The following is a 26,999-nucleotide window of genomic DNA, read 5'->3' on the forward strand; positions in this document are numbered from 1 at the left end:
TTTAAAGGAACACTCCACTTTATTTTGGAAATAGGCTCATTTTACAACTCCCCCAGAGTTACACAGTTGAGTTTTACCGTTTTCGAATCCATTCAGCCGATCTCCGGGTCTGGCGGTACCACTTTTACATAGCTTAGCATAGATCATTGAATCGGACAAGACCATTAGCATCTATCTCAAAAAAATGACCAATGAGTTTCGATATTTTTCCTATTTAAAACTTGACTCTTCTGTAGTTACATCGTGTACTGAGACCGAAGGAAAATTAAAAGTTGCGATTTTCTAGGACGATATGGCTAGGAACTATACTCTCATTCCTGCGTAATAATCAAGGAACTTCACTGCCGTACCATGTGTGCAGCGGGCGCAATGATATTACGCAAACTTAGTGCCGGTGTTGTGCCGAATTTTTACCCCCCCTAGTATTGGTAGGTTTAGGATTAGTTGTGGGGGAGGGGTTAGGATCAGGGGTGGGGTTGGGATTAGGCAATCAGGTACTGACTTCTATGAGGGGGGTAATAATTTGGCAGGGGGTCGAAATTCGGCACAACACCGGTCACGTTGGAAGTTACCTAGCTGGGGACTATTTTCAGGCGCTTCGTAAAACGCCGGACCCGGAGATCGGCTGAATGGATTCGAAAATGGTAACGGGTACCATGGGTCCAGCAGGCGTAATGATATGACGCAGCGCCTGAAAATAGTCCCCAGCTCGGTAACTTCCAACGTGACCGGGACTAAGTTTGTCTAACCTATTAGACCTATTTTCAGGCGCTGCGTCATATCATTACGCCTGCTGGACCCATAGTACGGCAGCAAAGTTTCTTGATACTTTTCATTTTCCATCGGCCTTAGTACACGATGTAACTACAGAAGAGTCAAGTTTTAAATAGGAAAAATATCGAAACTCTTTGGTCATTTTTTTGAGAGAGATGCTAACGGTCTAATCCGATTCAATGATCTATGCTAAGCTATGCTAAAAGCGCTACCGCCAGACCCGGAGATCGGCTGAATGGATTCGAAAACGGTAAAACTCAACTGTTTAACTCTGGGGGAGTTGTAAAATGAGCCTATTTCCAAAAAAAGTGGAGTATCCCTTTAAGCAAAATTGGTCTCTATATAGCAATTTGAAAGACACATTAGAGAGTCGAATGTGTTTTGACCTATTAGAACTGCAACTTGCCCCCAATAAACTGTTCAATTGTTTTTGCTTATCTTGAACATTGGTAAATTGTCTCAACAGTGTGATGTATCTGTACATTTAAAATAGGCTATTTTGTGTGTATTTGTACTTAGTTATTATTTATAGCCTATATTCATTCTCCTATACAGTAAAATGGCCAAAAGTGATGTCAGACCTATAGGAAAATTGGTTTATTCAAACTTTTTATTAGATTTGTATTAAATGCATGTTGTGAAGTTGTGCCTGGAGTGTGCTGTGGCTGGTCAAGGAAGACTAGTGAGCATTTTGACAGAAGGATGAAAATCACCTGAATGTGGGATCACCTCAAAACAGCTTTTAAACACCTGGATGAGATCTATAACATCCAATTTCATCTCGAACCGTAAGCCAATGGCTAGTTGAGGCTGGATTGAGAGGCTGTGTACCAGTAAAGGAATTTTATCTGCTGCCAAAAACACACACACACACACACACACAAAAACACCTTGCATTTGCCAAAGAAAAGAAGGACTGGAGTGTGGAAGATTAGAGACGTGTTCTGCAGTCCAAGAAGTCAAAATTGAACAGCCTATAGCATTGGATGGTGTCAGGTATGTGTGTAGGAGACAGCTGAGTGGTTTAATACTAAATGCGTTGCTCCATTAAGCTCGGCAGGGGAAACATAATGGTATTGGGATGCATGTCTGCATTAGATGTTGGAATGATCTAAGTTGCTGGCACTTTGAAAATGGACCAATGGTAAATGGACCAATGGGAATCCATTCTGAACACAAGTGGATCTGTTCGGAGATCAAATGTGTATTTTCCGACACGATAGCGATCCCAAACACACAGCGAACAAAGTTGTGCGCAATGAAAGTGTTCATGCTCAGCATTTTGAAGACTTCAGTTGGCCTCCTTAGTCCCCTGACCTTAATGCCATTGAAAACCTTTGGGAAATTATATACATGAACTGTGATAAGTTATGCAAAGCTCAACTTTGGGAAGAACTTAAGGAAGGAAGGGAAAAGGTTAAGCATGACACGTGCACAAAGTTTAGTGAGTCAATGCACAGGAGAATGGCTGCTAATCAAAAACAAGGGAGAACCAACAAAATATTGTTTTAGTCAGTGAATGCTCTCTGTGAGCTTTTTGGGTTTCTATGCCTTTTTTAGCATAAAACAATAAGACCCATTTTTTTTCTGGAGTTTGCCTTTTTTGCCAAATAATGTTGTACTTTTAATACCTTAACCAAATTAGTGTATTCTTCCCATTGTAAATTTACAATTTATTTATGAATGAACCGCTCTTTTTAAAATCTTCCCGGTCTACTGACATTTGTTATGACATCCGCTTCAAACATTACAATGCTCATGATAACTTTCGTTAACTCTACAGTAAGTATCCACTACACCAGATAATTAGGGGAGCGCGGGGCACAACCTAACGCGGGGTTAGTTGTAACACGCTTGTTTTAAATACTTCCGCACATGCTTGGATGACGAAACTTTGTGTATTTACTAGTTGCCATAAAATAAGACAAATCTGATATTATTTTAATCTCCAAGATGTTATTTAACAGTTGAGATAGTTCTTTAATGCTTCGCTAACTAGCAGAAGACACTAGCAGGGTTTAAATCCCAGTTGTGCAGGCGTTACAATGTGCCCCTATTAGAAATATGCTATTATATTCTATACTTTTATTAATTTTATTGAGAAAACGTGAGAAAAAGGTGAATAAAGACTGAGTGTCAATGTTCAGAAATTACTAATTATTTGTTTGTTTTGAACTATGTTGTATAGCTGTGTTTTCATGTGTTCGTAGTCAAAACTCAAAAATGAGTTTATATTTAATTATTAAAAAGTGCCATTATTTTATATGAAAATTTTTTTAATTGTATTTTATTTAGAAAATATATTTTTTTTTTATTATTATTTTTTTTTTATTAGATCAGATAACATTTTAAGCTGCCATATGTTATGTTACAATGTGCCCCACACATGTTACAATGTACCCCACCTATGGGGCATGTTGTCACATTTCACTTCCATTCTTTCGGGGTAGGCTATATCAAGAAAAAAGTATATACTGTATTAATAAAACAAAAACACATAATTGTACTAGACATGTGGGAAATTAATGTGGGAAAAAATAAATACATCTGAACCATAAGTAGATTTACACAAACTGAGAAAGTCAAAAAGCGTTAGGTTGTGCCCCGCTCTCCCCTACTCTTCGACAGCAATGCCTTAAATTTACAGAGCAACCTCAAAAACGGAAGTTCAAAGACACAATTCTAAAAATGGCTGCGCGCTTGTTTCTCTGGCGCATAAGATCTATATCGTCCACCGTACTGTATATGGTAAGCTAAATTACACTTAAACAACTAACAGATTTTTTAGACTGTAGGATTTTTAAAATAGTTTTTGTTGTTTTCCATTAATATGACGAACATGCAACGCTGTGTGGTGACGCTGAGGATTCCTCACTGTGTGTGTTGTGTTGAGGAGGGTGCTGTGCAGTAGAGGAGTGTGTGTGTGTGTGTGTGAAGGTGAAGCAGCGCTGGCTGCTGATGCTGATGCTGTACAGACACTGATGCTCTTGGAGACTCTTCAGCACCTGGACAGCTCCGCGACTCCGTTCAAACACTCGGTTTTTGGGCAAAAAGTGCCGATAAGACAACATGTAGCTTCTTAAAAAGTGCCCTACTATCCTAAAGCGTCAAGCAATCAAACTTTTGCGCCGGGAGATCATCGTTATCACCCTGATGAGTGAATTACCGTTGACTGCGGCAAACTGTTCCCTACAGGAGTCCATGGTGCCGTCAAGCTCACGCGGGGGTCGGAGGACATTTACCCGCGTATCAACACGACATGTTATCGGACTGCTGAATGAAATGCACTTAGTTTCTCTACAGCAGCATATGTTTAATATATGAATAACTGAGGGAAATATTCAAGGATTAATCTACAAATCACACATTGCAGCAAACAGGTAAGTCTAACTCTATCACTGTTTTATTTTAGCTTAGACAAAACCTAGAATCCTAAACAACAGCATTTCTTGGCATCATAGTGCATGATAATCAATTTCAGCATGATGTCCAGAAATGCTGTCTAGGTAGACAGCTCAGGTTTGGAGACACAGACAAAAGGTCTAAGTTTGGAATTGATTTCAGGATCACTTCTGTTTTAAGAAACTGATGTAAATGCAGCAAAAACTTTTCCTGATTGAATCCTGGATGTGTATCAGGTGTTTTCATGATAGTTTTTGAGGCGAGACAAGAAAAACTGTCATTGATATAATGAAGATGAATTCTTACCGCACCAATACCTAGCATACATAGTCAATAACATCTGCTCAGGTGAAGAAGCATATGATCAAATGCTATTATACACGTGCTTTTATACACATATTTTGGCAGAATCTTCTGTACATTGCATGACTAAGCTGACTTTTGATAAAGTAAACTCCCAACCAAAATGTCCAATGTAGCCAAATGTGAGAGAATACATTTCTTTTTATTTTAAATTCACAAGCTAAAGTCTTCTTTTTGGCCACTCTGCAAATATCAGCTCACTCGCTTGTTAATTTGCCATCAAATCTTAATATTCTCATCACCGCTATCTTAATTAACTGGCTCCAAGTCATTAGTCATGTGAGCAAGAATATGAATGTAATTATGCAAATTCACATGCAAAGTTGCAGAGCTTATCATGACAATGATCTCTAAAGATTTTTTTTTGATGTGAAACGTTTTTGGTTTTCTAAACAGCATTGAACTATTATATTGTATGATGAATCCCACAAAGAAAACACCATTCACTGTGTAAAAAGAAGTAAGACATTTAAAGTCAGATAGTTTTCTGATTCTGCATTTCTAGCAGCCCTTAAGATTTGCATATTCATGACAGCACTTATGCTATATTCCAAAGAGTTATGATAGCTGACACTCTTCCTTGCATATATTTGCATAATGTTTACCAACATTAAGAGGCAGGAGTGCAAAGCCGCCATGTGGGCCGGTGTCCAGCAATCATTTAAACAGGATGACAGCGATGCCAAGGATATCCTCTATTAACAGCTCTAATTTCTATACATAATCTTATTTAATTAATCACAAAGAAAACAATATCCTTCATGAAATGGATTTTAAAAAAAATGCATATTGATTTCGCAAGAGGCAAAAATACATTTCTCCAGGTCAAGACACTTGTTAAACTTTGGAGAATATATTTCATTTTCAAGCATGAAGAACAATTGCAGTGCCAATAAGATGTATTACTGGACCCTGTGCAATTTGGTGTGAGTGTGCGGATACAGGGGAAGATGCTGCAGAGGTTGTGTTCTCTATCTATCACCTCCATGCTGTTTACCTGAGTGTACAAAAGACAGTATCACATTCAGAGCGAAGGGAAATACTGACAACAGCCATTTGTCAGCATGATAGGGCATTTATATCAGGACGAAAGCCAGCACGGGAACCCCCAAACCATTAAAGCATCCTTTGTCTTCATGATGTTATCAAGAATGTAAACTACATGTTGATTTATCTAATCACGTAATCACTCAATAAGAGATAATTAAACTCATTTTAACTCATTTAATTTAAATCAGATTTGATCATAAAGGTGTAGAGTGCCAAGTGGCCAAATAAGATAGGCAGAAGAGCATCTGTCCGATACTGTACTTGTGAATTACTCGGTTGTGAATTATCTCATTCTGCCTGGGTCTGCTGTGCATAATCTCACACAGAGCTCTGATAGTTGTGTCAGAGGTTTATATATAGACCTTTAAATAACCTCTGAGGTGTAATCTATCTCCCTGACACTTAACCAAGGTCTCCCTATTTGCCAGAAGAGATCCGGAGTGAAAAAAGGCCCCTGGCAAGAGTTTCTTATCTGTAGAGATGAGATGGCAGACGGGTGCCGTAAAAGCGGAGGATGTTTGACTGCGGGGGTGATGGACGTTTGGGTGAAAAGTCATAAGGGTGACAAATGCCTCAGTGGTGACAGTAATGTAATGGTAATCAGGGTCTCTAGGTGATGTGATCTGAATATTCATGTCTGGGTGAACATTTTGCTGAATTTTTAGAAAGGATTATTCTGTAAAGTGCACAAAGCAATGCCAATAATCTACAGTTGAGCAAAATTAAGAATTGAAGAATTGGCTGCCTTTCAATTCATGAGTGTGACTATTTATATATTTATCTGTCTGTCTGTCTGTCTGTCTGTCTGTCTGTCTGTCTGTCTGTCTGTCTGTCTGTCTATCTATCTATCTATCTAGCTAGCTATCTACAGCATCTAGTCAAACTGTGAATGATTACTTGACAATCATTCTTGGATGCATTAAATTATTCAAAAGTGACAGTAAACACATTTAAAATGTTACAAATGCATGCTTATACTTCAAACAAATGCTGTTCTTTTGAAATTTTCATTTATCAAATATCATCAAAAAGTTTTTTTTTTTTAAGTTTTGACAAAAAATATTAAGCAGCACAAATGTTTTCAACATTGATCAGAAATGTTTCATCATATTAGAATGATTCCTGAAGGATCATGTGACACTGAAGACTGGAAAAATAATGCCGAAAATTCAGCTTTACATCACAATAATACATTTCACAATAGATATTACAATAGAAAACAGGTGCTTTTAATTATAAAAATATTTCACAATATTTCTGTTTTTACTGTTTTAAATAAAGGCTTGGTGAGCATAAGATACTTTTTATTACAAAAATCTTACTGACCCCAAAATTTCAAATGGTAGTGTACTTCATTTATATACTGTACACTTTTATGGACAAATATGGAAGAACACTTAATTTCCCAGTTGAATTTCTCTGAATTTTAATTCAGTATATTCCTAATGTAATTCAAATTCCAACTTATGAATTGAAAATGAGATGCAACACAAATGTTGCCCAACCCTAATATCCACATGAGACCATGTGATACTGAAATGTTGTAGAATATTACAATAATTATGCATTTGAGTATCACAAAAATCCTTTACCGTGCAACAAAACGTCTTTTTTTCCCCCCTTTCCAGGATGTCAGTAAACGTGTCTCTCCTGTCAGCGAGTCCAAATGGCATTTGGGAAAACTCTTCTCTGCCGAATGCCTCCCTTCCTCTCTTTTTTTCTGACTGGGAAACACCCACATTCACTGTGGCCGCTCGCTTCCGTGTGGCGGCCACCCTGGTGCTCTTCGTCTTCGCAGCGATCAGTAACCTCTCAGTGCTGATCAGCGTGACCCGGGGTCGAGGACGCCGCCTGGCCTCACACCTGAGACCTCTCATCGGCAGCCTGGCCTGCGCTGACCTGGTCATGACTTTTGTGGTGATGCCACTCGACGCCATATGGAATATTACAGTGCAGTGGTATGCCGGTGACGCCATGTGCAAGCTCCTCTGCTTCCTCAAGCTCTTCGCCATGCATTCGTCAGCATTCATCCTGGTGGTGGTGAGTCTGGACAGGCATCATGCAATCCTGCACCCACTAGAAGCTCTGGATGCCGGCCGCAGGAACAAGAAGATGCTGCTGGCTGCCTGGATCCTCAGCCTCCTGCTCGCCTCGCCACAGGTACGAGAACAAGATGTTATGTTAATTGGAGTTGTCATGTGTGGGACCTGTCTTGTTATGAAGCAGCACAAAAACTGTCTCGGAGGATTTATAGATGGATGATAATGTTGTTGTTTGAAAACACAAAGGTGACGTCTTCTTTTCAGTAAAATACTTAGTCCCAATTTACAGCTTAATATGAAGAGACATCTATAATCATGTTCCTTACTCTACACTACAACCAGTTTCAGAATTCACATATGAATCCCACATGGTTAAAACAGACAAAACACAGCTTTTTATATAATTAATACAGGTATTTTAGATACAGTTTGTAGTGCCAATACACCCAATTGACATAGCTATGACAATGACTTCAAATAAGTTAATAAAATCAACTGTTGTTAAACAATCAGCTGTAAAATTTAAAGGATTAGTTCACTTTCCAAAAAATGTTTGCTGATAATTTTCTCACCCCGATCCAAGATATCCATGTCTTTCTTTCTTCAGTCGAAAATAAATTAAGGTTTTTGAGGAAACGTTCCAGGATTTTTCTACACAGAATGGACTTCAATGGCAACCAACTATACCAATGTTCAAAGAAGGTTCAAATGTCCGTCTCAATGCAGCTTCAAAGTCTCTACATGATCCCAGTCGAGAAATAAGGGTCTTATCTCGCGAAACGATCGGTCATTTTCTAAAAATAAAAAAATCTATATATACTTTTTAACCACAAATGCTCGTTGTCTACCATCTCTGAGATGTGCCACGCATTGCGTCATCACGTTGGAAAGGTCACGCGTCACGTCATCCAAGTTATTTGTCTGTGTACTCCGGTTCAAAAAGGTAGGGAAGGGCGAAACATTTCATCTCATTTTCTCCTCCAACTTCAAAATCGTCCGACATCTTTGTTTTAATTTATTATTATTATTATTATTTAAAAAAAATTTCATGACCTTTCCAACGTGATGGATTTTTTTTTTTTTAGAAAATGACCGATCGTTTCGCGAGATAAGACCCTTATTTCTCGACTGGGATCATGTAGAGACTTTGAAGCTGCATTGAGACGGACATTTTAACCTTCTTTGAACATTGGTATAGTTGGTTGCTATTGAAGTCCATTCTGTGTAGAAAAATCCTGGAATGTTTTCCTCAAAAACCTTCATTTCTTTTCGACTGAAGAAAGAAAGACATGGATATCTTGGATGACATTGGGGTGAGTAAATTATCAGCAATTTTTTTTTTTGAAAGTGAACTAATCCTTTAAAACCAGCGGTATACAGCTGTTTGATAGGTGCTTGAAGACAAAAATGTTACTATTTATTTCTATTTTTCAGTATCATTTTTCTTTATTAATGTTCATAATAATTTGTATGGTGCTTATTCATCCTTTTGACCACAAGATACACCTGAAACATGCACATGTTGAAAAGCTTTGAGTAATGGACCGTTTTATGGTCCAGTCGAGAGGAAAGCCTCTGTCCTTCAGCTTTAGCAAGGCGTTCGTAACTTGATTTCCCAGAAAAATGCAACGTATCCCAACTAGTCCAACATAACACCGATTCAATATGCAATATGAGAAGGTGGAAGTACTTGTTTATCCCACCAATGGACAAAGTGTTCTGGAAACCTGTTTGAAAACAGCTGTGTAATTCCAGTTGGAGATGTTAGTGGTGCGAAAATTACACACTTTCATCTTTGTGGAAGAAAAGTGTCACACAGCCAAACTGAGCCGAGTTTAGTTTTCTTTCTAATTAAAATGGTGGATGTCATTTGTTTTTAGGGAAATTGCACTTTCAGTCTGCCTCACACTTTTCCTTATAGCCATCTAAGCTTGAGCATTTCATTAAGCAATCCGTTGTAGCTCAAAGTGGTGCAATAACTGACCCTGGATCAGTGACTCTTCCGTGAGCACTTGCTGTATTGATTATAGATCCTATTTGTCAAGCTAGACAAGTCCCGGTGCATTTTCTGTAACCTTTAAAATGCCTGACTGAATCTTGTCGGTATGTCTTTGTTTCTCTCCACACACTTAATCCCAGTAATGTCGTTTTTAGCAGCCTGTGGAGCCTGACCACAGCCTGACCGTGGCGTTTAAAATAATTACAAGTGAGATAAAGAAGCCTGTCTGAGACAAGGTCAGTTAGGCAGCCATGGATAATGCGAAAGAGATACAACTATTAAGACGGAGTGTGTGGTGAATTGTAGATATCAATATATCTTAGCTCCTCGCTCCTCTATTCTGTTCTGAAACTTCCCCCAGAGGAAAAAAAGGGCTTCCCTCTGTCACACTGTGTGCTACCTGATAAATCGTGCTGGAGAATATAGAGATGTCACATGGACAAATAACGCTGACATGGAGCAAATGAATTTCTTTTATCTGAAAGCACAAGGGGATAACATGACAAGAATATACAATATTTGGTTCAAGTTCAACAGAGATAGCAGAATGTGTTTTCCCCCTATTCAAAATACATTTTACATCCCAAATGTAAGGGAAACCTCTACAATGCAGCAACACTAAGGAGATTTTTAACATCACAATCCAAGCAGCCATGACATGAAAATCCTTTGGCTTGCTGATTCAAAATGTGTAAAACGATAAAATGGGTATATTTGGATTCTTCGAAAGGTTTACAGTTCATATGGTTTAGATATTTGTAGAAGGCATGCTGATATTTTTATGCAGAACAATTGAAAAAGCTGTCAATATTATCAGACTTAATCAGCGGATTATAAAAAAGTGATTAGTTCACTGAAAAATAAAAATCATTCACTGTTATTCCAAACCTTTCTTTTTTCTGTGTAAAACATAAGGTGAAATTCTGAAGGCTGTGCTGGTCGATCTTTCCCATGCAATAACAACTAGCTGACTAAAGTTTGATGACAAACTTTGATGTTGGCTTGACAAAGATTTGAAAAGCTTTAAGTTTGAAGATTTTATTCAAAGAAGTCAATAAAATGTTGTAAACGTGTTTTAGAAAGTTGTTAGCATATTTTAACAAGTTGCTAACATGATTAAGATTGTTGCAGCCAAGTTTCTAGCATGAATTAGATCATTGCTAACATTTTTCTAACATGATTTAACAAGTTAATAACATGTTTCTAACATGAATTAGATAATTGCTAACATGTTGCTAGCATGCTTTAATACACTGATAACATGTTTATAGCATGTTATAACATTTTTCTACTATGATTTAACACAGTGCTAGCTAGCATGTTTCTAACATGATTAATCACATTCCTTGCATGATTTAACATGTTGCTAGCATGATTTGGCACGTTGCTCTGAGTGCTAGTTTCTAATAAGATTTATCACATTGCTAGCATGTTTTATGACCAAGTTAGGCTGTTTGAAATGAAGTTTGAGAAATAGGTTCTGTTTCAATATATTTATTGTCCCTGTGTTTTGATTTGACCTAGTCTTCTCAGTTTTTCCACCAGCTTGTTTGTTACTATGGTTCCCGATTAGCCCTCACCTGTTCATAGTTCTGTTGATTGCCATCCCTGTGTATTTAAGCCCTCAGTTTCTTCAGTGCTTTTTCTTGCGTTGATATTAATAGTGTTATGCTAGTGTGTTACTGTGTTCATTAAAATGCCTTGTGCTTTAATTTCCTCTCATCAACACTTTTCTTTATAAATTGCTTTTTATCGTTTCAGTTATTTATTTTCAGGGCAATTAAGGCTGAAGGAGTCGACTTTGTGCAGTGTGTAACACATGGAAGCTTCCAGCACCGCTGGCAGGAAACAGTCTACAACATGTTCCACTTTGTCACCCTGTATGTGTTCCCTCTACTGGTAATGAGCTTCTGCTATACTCGAATCCTTGTGGAAATCAACCGCCAGATGCCTCGTGGTAAAGGTAACTGACTTGTGCTCTCTTCTGACATGGTATCTGTCATTGATATACAGCGTAACTGCATCCAAATTCCCATAGTTTCAGATGTACTGAATTTGATGAAAAACTTGGTTCTCAACCACTGATGATGTATAGTGGCCAAAAGTGATGTCCGGCTTAGGAAATTTGACAACAAAACTATTTGAATAAAGATTATTCAAAGAAAGCATATTGCTAGTTGTGCTCAGAGTTTTCATTTGTGATAACGCAATGAAACATGCTAAATTGTGTGAATGTATTTTTTGGCCAAGCTGTCATACAAAGAAATTATAAACGCATACCAAAACAAGAGAGAACCAATAACATATGAATTACTGACTATGATGTTGTCAATGTATGCTTTTTTTCTGTGAGCTTTTTGTTTATCTATGTATTTTTTTTGTAAAGTAAAATAAAACCTTTAGCTGTAGTTTGCCCTTTTTTGCCAAATAATTTTGTCAGATAAATAGCTTAACCAAGTTTAGTGTTTTGTTCTTCCCTTATATTTAAATTATTAAACATTTGTAGGGTCATTAAAAATAAATATCCCTTCTGGACATCACTTTTGGCCACTACTGTATATTCTATCTAGGGCTTCAACTTTTAAATTACGTCAGTTTTATTACAAATGTCAATTTGAGACTTTCATGTGGTGTGATGGATCACAGTAGCAGCCTCAATTCAAACAGGAGTACAGAGTTCAAGCCATCCAACACTGCATTTTTTATTTTCTTGATGTCTTATTTATATACTGACTATATTAATTCTCGTATTACATTCTGCAAAATGTTTGTAATCTTTAGAGGCCATTTTCTCAAAAACGGACATCATTATGATTGCTTTTATCTTGAAAACAGTTTAAAAAAATAATCTTGTTTTCAAGCTTATTTCTCTGACCCCTCTGGGTTTAAGTACAAACTCACTTAATTTAGTTTTTTTTTTTTTTTTTTTTAGAATACAAGACATAATATCATAAAGTCATTTTGCTTCTGAAATAAATGTATCTTGATTTAAGATTTTTTTATTTAAAATTTTAATAGATATTTTTAATGAACATCAAGACAAAAATATGAAGCAAAACATTTTTTTACATTTTTAATTTGATGTATAAAATGATAAAGCAGGTCTGAAAGCACATGCCTCACATGTCCTCTCCTATCCTATGCTTGCTTTTGTAGGCGGAGAACCTTGTCTGAGACGCAGTGGAACCGACATAATCCCGAAGGCACGCATGAAGACCCTGAAGATGACCATCATCATTGTGGCATCATTTGTGGTGTGCTGGACGCCGTACTACCTGCTCGGCATCTGGTACTGGTTCCAGCCTCGAATGCTGCAGTTGATGCCGGAATACGTCCATCACGCCCTCTTCGTCTTCGGAAACCTCAACACGTGCTGCGATCCGGTCATCTACGGTTTCTTCACACCCTCGTTCCGAGCGGACATAGCCAGCTGCTTCTGCAGAAGGAATCACAACTCTTCTCCTAAATCATTGGACCGACTCTCCGCAAGGAAAGGGGGCGCAAGCGGAGAAGCCGAGTCGGACCTGGGAAGCGGTGACCAGCCCAGCGGACAACAAGCATAGAGGGTCAAAACACCCCAGTGAGCTAGAGTTAGGTGTGGATTTAACCCTCTGAACATGAAATATGGAGCTTTCAATCTGTGTCCAGACATCTATATATCGTCGCTGTCAGACGGAAAATCATTTCTATTGGTCGCCCTTTAAGCCTGTCTGTGGGTTTTGCAAACATTTAACCAATGAAAATGAATAAAAGGCTTTTGACTAAACCTCCGAACTTAAACTGTCAGTCAAACCTCATAACCCCACACACCTCTATCGTGAATGAAGTGCCAAACACATTTTAGAGCGTCTCTACTCGTTTGCAATGTAAGGGTAAATAAAGAACTGGTTGTTTGAATAGTACAGCATTTTCTTTTCTCAAGAAACTATATACTGTATAAAGGCTAATGTTTACATATTTGAGGAACGGAGAAGAGTGTCTTAAGCCCTATTCGGACGGTAATTGTTTCTCATGGGGTCGGAAGGTATTTTCAACATTTACAGGGGTTAGTTGGTGATTTTATTGCCATCCGAATCCAGAATGTCAGTTGTCGTAGATTTTTCTCTAAACCTAACTAAGTCCTATCTCATCTGACCTAAGTCTACCTGGGCCTATAATATTTATACTCTAGCGCGTCTACACTTCGACATCGGCTGAGTCTAATCCTATACTCTAGCGCATCTACAGATCGATGGCGGCTGAGTCTAATCCTATACCCTAGCGTGTCTACACATCGACGTCGGCTGGGTGCTAATACCTGTTCCCGTAACTAGCTTACTTCCTGCGCAGGAATAATCGACAAACAGACCTCAGCAAATGTCCTCTAAATGCTTTAATCACGGCCGGAGGATCTCTCAGAGAATCCTCCTCAAGAAGAAGCAAGGCCGGAGGATCTCAGACAAATCCCATTGAGAATCCCACCAGCTAACACGAATACAACAGTTTTTATAGAATAAGGAGGTATGGCAAAAATGCAGGTAAAGCAAACTTTTTTTCACTTTTTTTTTTGTTTAAAAAAAAAAATTACTTCATTGTTAATCACAAGGTTCAAATTTAGTCATCTGTCTAGTTTCAATTCCCATATTTGTTATTTTTACACTCACACAACCAAAGTCAAAGGGGTATGGCAAAAATACAACATCCAAAAACACAGGACAGAGTGTTTTAGTACATTGTGTTTCAAAGTGTTATCATGTTAGGCCTGAAAAAGGAAGTAAGGTTAGATGTTAGAGACATGGTTAGTTTGATATACAGTTTACTATTTTATCTATTACAAATCCACCACACAGTGTTTTTCTTTTTAAAATTACCTACTGTTTTTGACAAACACCAAGGTCGTGTGGTGATTTAATTGCCATCCGAATCCACATCTCTGAGTTTACAAGAAGAGATCACTTCAAAATTCACTGTTTAAATCATTTTTGATCACTGCCGAGCACCATATGTACGATAAATGTTGTACTTCACTGTAATATGCATGCATTTTAAAGATATACACTTTTGTTACTGAAATGCTGTAAAGTATTTACATTAACAATATTTCATCACAGCTCCACCTCAGCGAACAAAACGGAGAAAGAGAAAAAAGCACGTAAACATTTGAAACGGGCTGTTATTGTGGCAGCAATATATGAAACAATTTTTAAAAATGTAGGCTCTAAGGACAACATTAAAAATACAAACCAAGCAGCTTTGTTTTTACCTCATGTAAATAAGAGGCTGCATTAACTTGTTTATGCTAATTTAAATATTTTTAAAATAAATTATATAAATAAGACAGAAAACCATTTCAAAAATATCGTACGCGCGTCTAGCTTCCTATTTTTAAAAATATTATTGCAATAGACCTTATTCACAGCAGCGCCATCTTTGGGAATGGGAATTAATGGGAATGAAAGGGAGGCTCTGAGGGACAGACATGCATCTCTTCAATGGGCTGCACTGTTATTTAATGTGTTTTTGGATTGTTCTGCTCATGAAACACTGGAAAAATATCTTTCCAAGAAATTTCAGTTGACAAAAAACTCACGACAATATAAGCAGTGGAAAATTGTAAGTAATCTAGGAGCTTTATACAGCTTTTATACATGCCATTGGAAACACGGCAAGTCTATCCCTCACAGCCTCACTTTCATACCTGTCATGGCGCTGCTCTGAATAAGGTTTATATTATTGCAAACATATGACATTTTATTTACAGCAGACAATCATGCGACTGACCACGTGAGCAGCGCGTTCTCGGGATTACAAAACTCGCTCCTCCACCGTCAATAAATCGCCACCCGAATGCATGAGTTTTATCACTGAGGCGCCATTTATTATAACAGATGTCCACATGAGAAACAATTACCGTCCGAATAGGGTTAGTCAGCATTTGTCGTTGAGTGAGTCACAGACAATACTGTCTTAAATAGCCTGTGCAAAGTATACTTCACCTTTTACAACATGAGACTTTGAACTGAAAAAAACTGAGCGTCCACATAGCAACAATAAACTGTATAACCTGTAAGATGATGAAAATGTAATGCGATGCACTTACTGCCTCAGATGCGGGAGTTAATGACGGATAAAACACGTAGGCTGTGTCTGACATTCACTAGTCAAAAACCTCGTAACTCCATTTGAGCTTGATTTTGGTGAAATGTTAATGACAAATGCAAGTGTCTGACTATGTATAAACCACAATATCAACTTTTTATTATTTAAATAATTAAACTGTTGTCATTGTTTTTTCCATTTCCTGAAAAGTGCTAGTTTTGGACAAGGTTTCCGCCCGACAGCGACGATATGCTGCTGATGGTGTCTTGTATTTATGGTATGTGCAAATATGATGCGTTCGCTTGAATTGGGTGAATGCACTTATTGAACATGGAGCAGCAAGAGTATCACATTGTGGTTTCAAGCTTGGATCTTCTAGAAAGATGTAACAACAGGTAGGCCTACATTTGAATGTAAAATGCCAAATGGCAGCACAATATCTCAGGCAATACCTTGAATGTGAGATATTTGCCTGTCTGGAACAGGGTAATAAATATACAGTGCCTCATTAATGGACCACAAGCATAACAGCTTACGTGTTTGGAATCAGTTGACTGTGATCTCAAATTAATTATAGCTCAGAGCTAAGAGTTCAGAGACACAACCCCAGTTAAAAGCTTCTCTGACACATTGCTTCACTAACATTTCATTTCCGCTCCTGTTTAGGAATGTCAATTAATGTTTTAAAATGGCCTTAGCACATAAATCATTCATTCAAATGTTTAGGCTTGCCGTGTTTATCTGTGGATTCACCATAGACGTGTTTCACTGAATTCATTCATTCTTGTTTGCGGTTTATTGTAGTGATGATATTGCATGGCTCTCCAGAAAACTATCTTTGTAGTGTGTGCTTGTGATTAAAAATGTATGTGGATGGACTGTCCAGCCTTAAAGGAGAAGTTCACTTTTAAAATGAAAATTCTGTCATCATATACTCACCCTCATGTTGTTTCAAACCTGTATGAATTTCTTTCTTCTGCTGAACAGAAAGGAAGATAATTAGAAGATTATCAGTAACCAGACAGTTTTTGGGTCCCAATGACTTCCATAGTAGGAAAAAAAAATACTATGGAAGTCATTGGGACCCAAAAACTGTCTGGTTACTGATAATCTTCTAAATATCTTCCTTTCTGTTTAGCAGAAGAAAGAAATTCATACAGGTTTGAAACAACATGAGGGTGAGTATATGATGACAGAATTTTCATTTTAAAAGTGAACTTCTCCTTTAAAGGGATAGTTTACTCAACCCATGTTGTTGAAAACCTGTTTTTCTGAGGAACATGAATTGAGAATTTTGGAGAATCTTTACACAACTTGTTTCCATACAAGTTTATGGTGACCTACCGAGCTCAAAAAAGCTTTATGTTTTATCATTTCATATTATTCATGCCATATTCCAAGCCGTACAAAAGCCTTGAAGGCCTGACATTTTAGTCATCATTCATTCTCAAATCAAATAATTCACACATGTATTGGACATCAGTATCATCAAAAGTCGCTGGCAATAGCAAATAGGCAACATATTTGAGAGCAGGATTGCATAAATGTTTTGATTTAAAAAGGACCTGTTATGCCCTTTTACAAAGTCTTGTTTTTTGTAAAAGGGCAAGATGAATGCTTGAATGTTCAAAAAACACATTGTTTTTCAGATTTGACATTGTTGCAGCTCCTCTCTTCCCAGTCTGTCAGTAACGCTCTGTTTAGTTCCTGTCTCCATGAAGCCCCTCCTTCTGAAAAGCACAATGTGCTCTGATTGGTTGGCCGGACCAGTGTGTTGTGATTGATCAACCGCTTTGAGTGTGTTCTAGAAATGTCCCGCTTCTTACCTTAATCGTGAGATTCAACATTTCAAGTATGTCTTAGGCGGGAATTATTTAAACGAGGAATATTGTGGTGTTCGTTCCTGGAAGAAAACTCAAAACTACAATGGAGGCGTTTCAAGGAGTTCAGAAACAGTGACACTGATATGGAGAATAACTCACTTTGAGTGACTTTGTGCTTTGTAGCTTTGCAGACATTTTACATGTTCAAACAGCAGCATTACTCACTAAAGAAAAGTGAAAATGTACAAAAGCATAATGGGCGTCGGCCCCTTTAAAAGTGTATAATGGCTTACATTTTGGTTGAAGCTTGGCAGTCTATGGTCACTATGAACTGTATATGTAAAACATCTGCGTAAAGAATCAAAATTCTGATTTTGTGTTCCAAAAATAGCATGACATGAATGAGAAAATAATGAGAGAATCTTTTTTGGGTGAACACTTAAGGATCTGAATGAATGTGATTGCTGTTACAATGTGCTTCAAAGATGGTCAACAGTGTATATAGTATATATAAAGAAAAACAAAAACACCTTGTGTGTCTCTTTTTTTAAAATTGACAAAAAATCGTAAAGGCATAATAATGGTCAACTCAAAAAAAAAAAAAAAAAAAAAAAAGAAGAAAAACGGAAGGAAGGAAAAATGAAACAAGTCATCAATGGCCGTTTAGAGGTGCTTGACGAGATGGATTCATCAAGCAGGGTTCTCTGAGGAGCTGGATTGTGTCTAGACTATTTATGGAAAAATTAGGTTGTGTGTCCTTTGTGTTTTGAAGGATAATCATGGGGATTCTTGTTAAAAAACTGTGATGCTTAAAAGGGCTCAGCCATCAGATGTTGTGGGGATGATTTTACTCATAATTTATTTTTCTCATAATTCATCAAGTCATCAAACTAAATAAATATTATGAAATAACACAAATGGAAATATATGTGGAACCAAAAATACCCTAAATTATCTTATATATTAGCTTGTTTAAATTTGCCACCCTGTTTAGATTACAGCTCAGCATTTGGACGTTCTACGGCTTTTTGGCTGTTTTTGCAGTTATTCACTCTAAAAAACAATTTAATGGATTTGTAAACATCACAATATTACATTCCCTAAATTATATAGCTTCTTTAAAGTTGCCACCCTGTCTAGATTACAGCTCCGCTCACTCTGGGCATTGATTTCACCTGGGTTGCTTTTTAAACCGAAATGATGTATGCTGGGCTTGTTGACTGCTTTTTCTTCCCTATTTAGTCCAATTAACAAATACACAAAAGTACTATAAGTTTGTAGTTTGAACTGATTGCTAGTCCAATGGGGTTGATTTTTTAATTAATAAGTAGGCTTCCTTAAAAGGTTTCACAGTAGGGTTTTGGACAAAATCAGCATAAATCCTTATAATTTCATGGGTTGAATTTGAAGATTAGGTCAGCACACATTTACAGCTTGAGTCACTGATTGCCAGTTAAGGTTAGTGCACAACAGGCCAATTAGAACACTGTTAAAATGTATGTTTTCATAGATTGCATTGTCCCTTATTGATGCGAAGTAATCGCAAAAAAACAGATAAGGATTTATTATAATATTATCTAAAAACCCACTTTGCCAAGAGCATTTTCTAACACTTGTAGGGCACAGTATAATTCCACCATAAAGCACTTTAGATGCATTTAACTTAAACCTGCCTTAGTGAATTGGCCACTTAAATTCATTGAAAGTCTTTGGGATGTGCTGGAGGAGACTTTACAGAGTGCTGGACTCTTGCATTGACAATACAAGATCTTGACCATGAATGTATGCACCTCTTGATGGAAATAACATCACAACATTTAATGTCTGAACTCATGTGTGGAAATGATTATTCATGCTCCTCCCAACCATTCTTTCACAATTTAAGCCTACAATTATTACTAACTTCATATTAATATTATTCATCTTTAACAACAACTTAAGAAGTTGGTCACTATTAACAATTGCACAAAAAGGATGGGAAAATGTTCCCAGCATGCTTTTATACGGACTGTAGCCTATATAGTGTTATTTTGTGCGTTTTTGCACAAAAGTAATATAATATACATTTTGTTGGTCATCATTCAGATCTACTTACACTTTTACTTATATTTACTCAATTTATAAGGTATATTTCATTGATTTTACAGCTTTAAAATGTACTCAATGTAGAACAAATTGTTCTCTCCAATTAGGTCTATTTCTGCATGCGGTGTCACTTTATATTTTGCTAAGCATCTAATATCTAATATCTAAATCAACACAGAAAAGCAATTAACATGGAGAGAGTGCATTTTGGTTCAATTGTTTTCAGTGGAAGGTGTGAGAAAATGTATTCAGTGACAGGATAAAATAACAGGTCTGCTATTTTTAGGCAGTTTTACAGTTTTGACACTGAGAAGTGACTGCTAGTGGAGATGAACATTATTTAACACAAATGCTGTCTGCACATAAATCACTCAGTGTGATGGCCGTGTTGCAGTGTGTGAGATGTTGACAGGTCTCTCTGCAGTAAACGCACCACTACAGTAATCACATCATCTCTGCTGAGAGTCTCTTTCACACCCGTGTTGCTGTGAGAATGAAAGCGCTCACACGTCTTGGCTTTTCTCTCCTGCTGTGACTCCCTGTTGGACAAAAACAGGTGCACGTGATTCTCTGAGTGATTAGACAGTATTTAATGAACTTTAATGAGCTAAATGAAACCAGCCCTGCCAACACATGTCGTGTCTTAATTGAACTTAATGAAAACAGAACAGGACACTTGAAACAGAACACAGCCTCATCCACTAATAAAAAATGATTACATTGTGATGTATGAAGACTTTATGAGCTATATGGTAATAGAGTGTTAGCTAATTATCATGGATGCATAAATCATATGCTAAACATATGCAAACTAGTTTCCAGCAACTGTGACATAATTATTTTTTTTATTTGCTTACTAAATTAATATGTACACATATTTATGTATAGCCTATAAACTCTGTGTTTGTGTGTGTATGTTTTTTTTCAATGTATAAGAAACATTGATTTAAAAAAATATATATTTTATTTAAAGCTGAAAACCTGTCAAGAGTCAATATTTTTACAGTTATTTATAAAACATATTCTATACCTATTAGAGTATAATAAAATGGTATCACTTTACAATAAGGTTAGTTAACTACTTTAGTTAACATGAACTACGAATGAAAAACTTTTACAGCATTTATTCATCTTTGTTCATGTTAATTCTGGCATTTACTAATACATTATTAAAATCAAAAGTTGTATTTGTTAACATTAGTTAATGCACGGTGAACTAACATGAACAAACAATGAACAACATATTTTTATTAGTTAACATTAACAAATATGAATAAATACTGTAACAAATATTGCTTATTGTTAGTTCATGTTAGTTAATTAACTAATGTTAACAAATGAACATAAGTGTTACCAATAAAATAAATAATTAAAACAAACAAATAACAGAAAGAGCATTTAAAAGCTCTTGAGATCTGCTTGCTTCCTTAATCCTTAAAGCTTTACCTAGAAGAAAACTAATTTAACCGTAGAAAGAGCTCTCATGGGTGCTTGGTATAACTTTATTTTTAATCACTCTGGTGTTAAAGAATGCTCTTCTCATTCCTGTTAAATTAAAAGAACTAATAGCAATTCAGTGTTGGCGCTAGTCTGGGACTTGCTGCTGTAGCCCCAAAAATTAGCTTAGCACCGGCTCAGCCCCCCCAAGGATTTCCTAATGATTTTCCTGTTTTTTACTCTGTGTCACTTTCATTTAAAAAAGAAGTAGCCATTAAAAACCTAAAAAAGGGGGGTAATAAATGTTGTAAATGTGCTTACAAAAGTTTTAATGGGGGAGGAGTCAATTGCTCGCACTGCCTGGTAGTATCGGCTCATATTGATCGTGATCATCATATTAAGTTCCTCATCAACAACGGTCATCTTGGAAAGCTATTAAATAAGAAGAAAAAGACTGCAGACTTTTAACACATCAGAATAGTTCAGAAGATAACAGACATATCGTCCTGTAATCTGCTATTGGTGAGTAGCAACCCTGATCTTTTTGAAGATTCACTCACGTTATAAACGTCAAATAATAGGCCTATAGATTTTAATATAAATTCTTGCTCTTTGTTCGCCCTAGCGAGCCTGGTGATGAAAAAAATAAATACATAAAGAGAAAATGTTGTTTTAGATCTACAAATATAGATTAATGCGTTAAACAAGCGTCTTTGACCGTTATTGAATCTCTTCTGCTTTTTCAGTTTCTCGCGCCATGTTTTAAAACGCCTTGTCAAGTTAAAAGTTGAAAAGTTCAACTTCTGAAAAGACGTCTCGACACCCGCGCTCTTTTCCATGATTGTTTGTGTTTTAAAAGCACAAGTGCGATCCTTAATTTAGCTTACTGCCGTTTTAAAGCCCTGACATGGACATGTAGCTAAGCCTAGCTGTATGTCTAGCCTATATGGCAAGTCAAGTTTCAATAAACCGTTATTGATTCAAAGAGCCAAGGTAATATATAAAGGTGTTAAGCAAAATTGATTATGTGCTTAGTTCTGTGTACACTTTTCAATGTGACCTTAAGAAAAATGGAAAATTAAATAAATAAAATGCAATAATGCAGAGTATTGAAGTCATTGATGCAATAAATCCCCTGTGAAAATAAAATATGCCAAGTAGCCTATGCAACCAGACTTATTCAGTATACTTCAAGTGTGTTTATGATTAGTTAACTTGAAGTGTGCAATTTTGGAACTAATTTTGTACTAAGTATATTTTAGTTGTAATTAAATTGTAGTAAAGCATAACTTAAATGTATTTAGTGTACTTTTGCGTGCTAAATTGGAACAACTTCAAGCATACTTAGTATGCATTAAGTATATGCCTGTGTAGGGACTAATTACATGCTTGATTAGTGATTAAAGTGTACTTTATTTGTGTTCCAAGTACATTACCAATTCATTACCAGTGTCTTCGAAACATACAAGCAATATACCATAAGTGTATTATATTTGAGTAAAAAGCACATGCTCAGTAATACCTTTGGCTTATTCCAAATACTACAAATTGCACACTTTGTCTTCAATAACAAATGCACATTAATAAACAAATATTACTTAGCTATACCTTGTACAATATACTTTTGTATACTATAATGTATTTTGAAAGTATACTTCAATGCATTATTACAATGATCATTTCCCAACAGTTAAATATTTTAACACAGTTAAAAAAATATACCTAAAATAGATTTAAGCAAAGTGCAAATAAATACACTTTTAAAAAATAAACAGATTTTTCAATTCAAGTATTTTTTTCTAAAATATATTTTTAGAGGATATACTAATACAAATTTTTTAAAAGTGTGTTAAAAGTTGTATTGTGAAAATGGGTAAAAGCATGATGCTAATATACTTTTAATATATATACAATTTTTTTTTAGTATATTTGCAATGTACTATTGAAAAAAGGAATATATTTCAAATACAATAAAGTATACTTTTTTCATTAGGGATTGTTTATTCTTAGCAGCCCCAAGAAAAAAATCCTGGAGCCGCCACTGAATAGCATAGATCCGTTTTTAAGGCTTTGCCGAATATGTGATTAAACTAAACGATTTTAGCCATTTAAAAAAAATGGACGAGCTCCTGGCACCTTGTGTTTTTAGTCACATCTGTGTCTGGTGTAAAGATCAATAAAACAGCCTTCAACACAACCATATCTGCCTGTCCCGAGCGCCCATGGTGGAGATAGTCCTCTCCATTCATTTTAATCAATTTAAAAAATTTTTTTTTTTTAAAAATCGATTGAGATTCGGGAACCTCTCTGATTGCTGGATCTCACATCAGGTCCCAGCGGATTATAATCAATATAATACACACAATTCTACCATTATAGGCTATTTAGCGTTTCAACATAACAACCTGACTCAAAAGCTTTTTTTTTTTTGCTTTTTTTTTGCACGATGATAAATTGCATTTTAAATATTAACAAAATCATCATATATAGTCCTTATGTAGCCCTGCCCCTTTTCAGCGCTGTGCTCGCGGTGTCTTGGTTTATATTTCCACAGCATGAAGGTAAGATCTTATGGATTCATAAATGAACTCCTTTTAAAATCTTCCCATCTACTTGCATTTGTTATGACATCCGCATCAAACATTACAATGCTCATAATAACTTTCGTTAACTCTACAGCAGGGGTGCCCAATCCTACCGATCGACTGTCCTGCACAGTTCATCTCCAACCCTAATCAAACACACCTGCCTTTAATTTTCAAGTGATCCTGAAGACCTTAATTGGTTGCTTCAGGTGTGTTTGATTAGGGTTGGAGATGAACTGTGCAGGACAGTCGATCGGCAGGAGCAGGGTTGGGCACCCCTGCTCTACAGTAAGTATCTGCTTCACCAGCGGATTACTCTTCGACAGCAATGCCATAGAAATAGACGAGCTACCGCAAAAAAAGAAGTTCAAACACAAAAAGATGGCGGTTCTCTTGCACATAAGATCAATATCAGCGAAAGAGCGACTAGCGACAACAATCGTGGAAAAAATAGGCAATGAGAAAAGAGATGTGTTTTTGTTTGGTTGGTAATGTATTTGCAGTCCGTGTGTTTCTTCACAAGACACTTAACCTTTGATTAGGCTAATGAATTCATCAAGAGCACCATCACATGGAGAACAAGACTTTTCTCAGACAGAAAAAGACTGCGAGAAAAAGGCTAATGTTTTATGAATCTGAGGAACAGAGAAGAGTGCACCCACTTGCAGAAACATAAACCAGCGCCTATAAACAGAATACTCAATTCTGATTCCTGTTGCTAAAGATTTCCAATAGTCAAGGCAATAAACCATTGAAAGGCCTGACTAAGCCATTATTTTGCATTCAGAGAGCTGTAGAATCTTCACATTAGCACATCTCAAAATAAGTACCCTCAAGATATGTACTAAATTTAGTTTGCTTGAGGAAACCTATGCAGTCTCTATTAATAATTCATCGAAGTCTCTAAAAATCCCTGTGAATCTGATGACTGCAGGTCTCTTAAAATTAGAGACCTGATTAAAATCGATTAATCGATTGAGTAAAATCAATCTTTACCTTTGAATTGATCCTCATGCATATTCATTCAAGCATGTTGGGATGCAGGTAAGTGTTAAAGCTCTGGGCTACTAATAGAATAGTTGCAGGTTCAGTCCCAGTGAGGACACTCAATCACGAAGCTGCTTTATTACCATTGTGCTTCTGAGCGGGGCATTAAAGCCCCAGAGGACCGTCCCTGTAAACTGGGTACAAGATGCTTTAGATGAAATGGAATTCAACTTTTACCCAGGAATTGTTAGGTAGGCCTACCTGTACAAATGAAGGATCAACCGAAAGCGGTGAAGTTGCATTACAGTTTTTTTGCCAATTTTTTTTGTCAGATAATAACCGTAACCAAGTTTAGTGTTTTGTTCTCTCATATTTAAAATAAAAAAAATAAAAAAATAAAAAAAAGTCCTCATATTTTGATGGTTTAATCGAACTTGTAGGGTCATTAAAAACAAATATCACTTTGGGACATGCAATGACAATGCAAAAGAAAAACCCCACCTTTATTTGGTTTTGGTGTGACTTTTATCGACAGGTTTCACAAGGAGATTCACTCAAAACCATCCGTTTAGTGCCATATTATTAGATCTAGTGCTGTCGAATCTAAGCAAACCCTTTGACATGCAGTCTGTGGTTCTGTGCGTTACACATGTGTGCTGAACAACTGTTTTAACACTGTGAGATACATTTCAAGGTGTGAAAAAATAATGAGGAAAAAGTAAAACTTGCTCACTCGCAGACCCCGCAACCGGGTTTCACTGACAGTAAATACACTGCTTACAGGGATGCTGACGTGTGAAGAAGATCATCCAATCACGCATGCAACGAAAGTTGGCTGAATGGCCTGAAGTGCGCACGTTTATGACGAGATGTCTTTCCCAACGGCATCTGCCCTTCACTTCTCTGCAATACATCATTCATCGCCCCCTCTACTGTAAATCTGTCTCCAGTGAACACACTGTTCACGATTATAGCTGCAAAGCCTCAAAGAACAACGCTTTGACTTGCACAGTAAAACTCTATTTGTACAAAATAAACTTCAGCACACTTCTTTTTATAGCCATAACTTTTTTGTGCAGTGAGTGGGCAGGTTTTGGCAGTGAAGTGAAACAGCCGAAGAACTAAAGCTTCAGCTCTCAAGAGAGAGAAAGAGGTAGGCTATGTGCCTAAAATTTCAATTCAGAGTGTAAAACCATACACAATATTTGAAAGAAATGAACACTGTCTTTTATTCAGTATAAGGATTCATTAAATTGATCAAAAGCGACAGCAAAGATATCTAATGCTTCAAAAGATTAACAAGCAATTTTTTTTTTACTTTCTATTCAAAGAATACTTAATGTATCATGGTTTCCAAAAAATATTAAGCAGCAAAATCATTTTCAACACTGATGATAATAATAATAATAATAATAATAATAATAATAGTGTTTCTCGAGCAGCAAATCAGCATATTAGAATGATTTCTGAAGGATCATGTGACACTGAAGACTGGAGTAATGACATCACAAGAAATAAATTAGTTTAAAATACATAAACATAGAATAAAGTTCATTTTTTACTGTATTTTTGCACATAAATTCAGCCCTAGTGAGCATAATAGACTTTCAGAAAAATGCGTATTACGTCTATCAGCGCGTTGTGTTTCTTTACAAAGTGACCTGGCCAACTACAGAATACAGCGATTTAAGCCGTTTCTCATGGATCGTGTGAACAGGGATTTTTTTGACGTATACGCGAAGTCCGTTTTTAGTATATTGTTGTCATGTAAACGTGTGACACACACACACAGGCCATATTAGATACACCTGTTCAACTGTATATTAGATACACCTGCTCAACTGCTCGTTACAGCATCTAATCAGCCAATCACACGGCAGCAACTCAATGCATTTAGACATGTACACATGGGCTGCTCTGAAAACTTTAGGCGGCTGACTTGCCTCGCTGCCCTATCAGGCAATGACTTTGTAGGCAGCCTTTGCGTAAGAAGGCACCTCACAAAACTGATTTGGGACAGACTTCTGAGGCAGCGTAGCAGTCTAATGATGAGGAAGTAAAGCGAACACTGGATTCGGATATTCCTTGATACATCCTCTGAATGCAGCTTTTATAGGATTTCAGATGCAGCCGATCTGCTGAAGTTCAAACTTGAGCATCGAATGGGGAAGAAAGGTGATTTAAGTGACTTTGAACGTGGCATGGCTGTTTGTGCCAGACAGGCTGCTCTGAGAAACTGCTGATCCACTGGGATTTGCACACACAACTGTCTCGAGGGTTTATGGAGAATGGTCCGAAAAAGAGAAAATATGCAGCGAGTGGCAGTTCTGCGGGTGAAAATGCCTTAGTGAGGTCAGAGGAGAATGGCCAGACT

At 36.8% G+C, this 26,999-nt stretch overlaps 1 protein-coding gene across 4 annotated transcripts; it reads left to right on the forward strand.

The window, feature by feature from the left end:
- The first annotated feature begins 2,499 nt into the window (after positions 1–2,499).
- gnrhr1 (gonadotropin releasing hormone receptor 1) lies at positions 2,500–14,020 on the forward strand. Of its 4 annotated transcripts, none has more exons than XM_079880067.1 (5): positions 2,500–2,556; positions 3,970–4,154; positions 7,218–7,749; positions 11,392–11,593; positions 12,787–14,020. In XM_079880067.1, exons 3-5 carry the CDS (start codon positions 7,219–7,221, stop codon positions 13,191–13,193), a joined length of 1,140 nt encoding a protein of 379 aa, XP_079736193.1. In that variant the 5' UTR covers positions 2,500–2,556; positions 3,970–4,154; position 7,218; the 3' UTR covers positions 13,194–14,020. The 4 variants fall into 4 exon arrangements, with proteins under 4 accessions (XP_079736193.1, XP_079736191.1, XP_079736192.1 ...); XM_079880065.1 differs by lacking the exon at positions 2,500–2,556 and adding an exon at positions 3,456–3,522 and having other exon boundaries at positions 3,712–4,154; XM_079880066.1 differs by lacking the exon at positions 2,500–2,556 and adding an exon at positions 3,456–3,522.
- Positions 14,021–26,999: the final 12,979 nt, after the last annotated feature.

Source organism: Squalius cephalus, assembly GCF_949319135.1.
Source record: "Squalius cephalus genome assembly, chromosome: 8".
Taxonomy (NCBI): domain Eukaryota; kingdom Metazoa; phylum Chordata; class Actinopteri; order Cypriniformes; family Leuciscidae; genus Squalius; species Squalius cephalus.

Coding starts and splice junctions, on each gene's coding strand:
- gnrhr1 (XM_079880067.1), top strand. CDS start 7,219: ATGTCAGTAAACGTGTCTCTCCTGTCAGCGAGTCCAAATGGCATTTGG. Junction 7,750..11,391: donor TCCTGCTCGCCTCGCCACAG/GTACGAGAACAA, acceptor TTATCGTTTCAG/TTATTTATTTTCAGGGCAAT. Junction 11,594..12,786: donor CCAGATGCCTCGTGGTAAAG/GTAACTGACTTG, acceptor TTGCTTTTGTAG/GCGGAGAACCTTGTCTGAGA.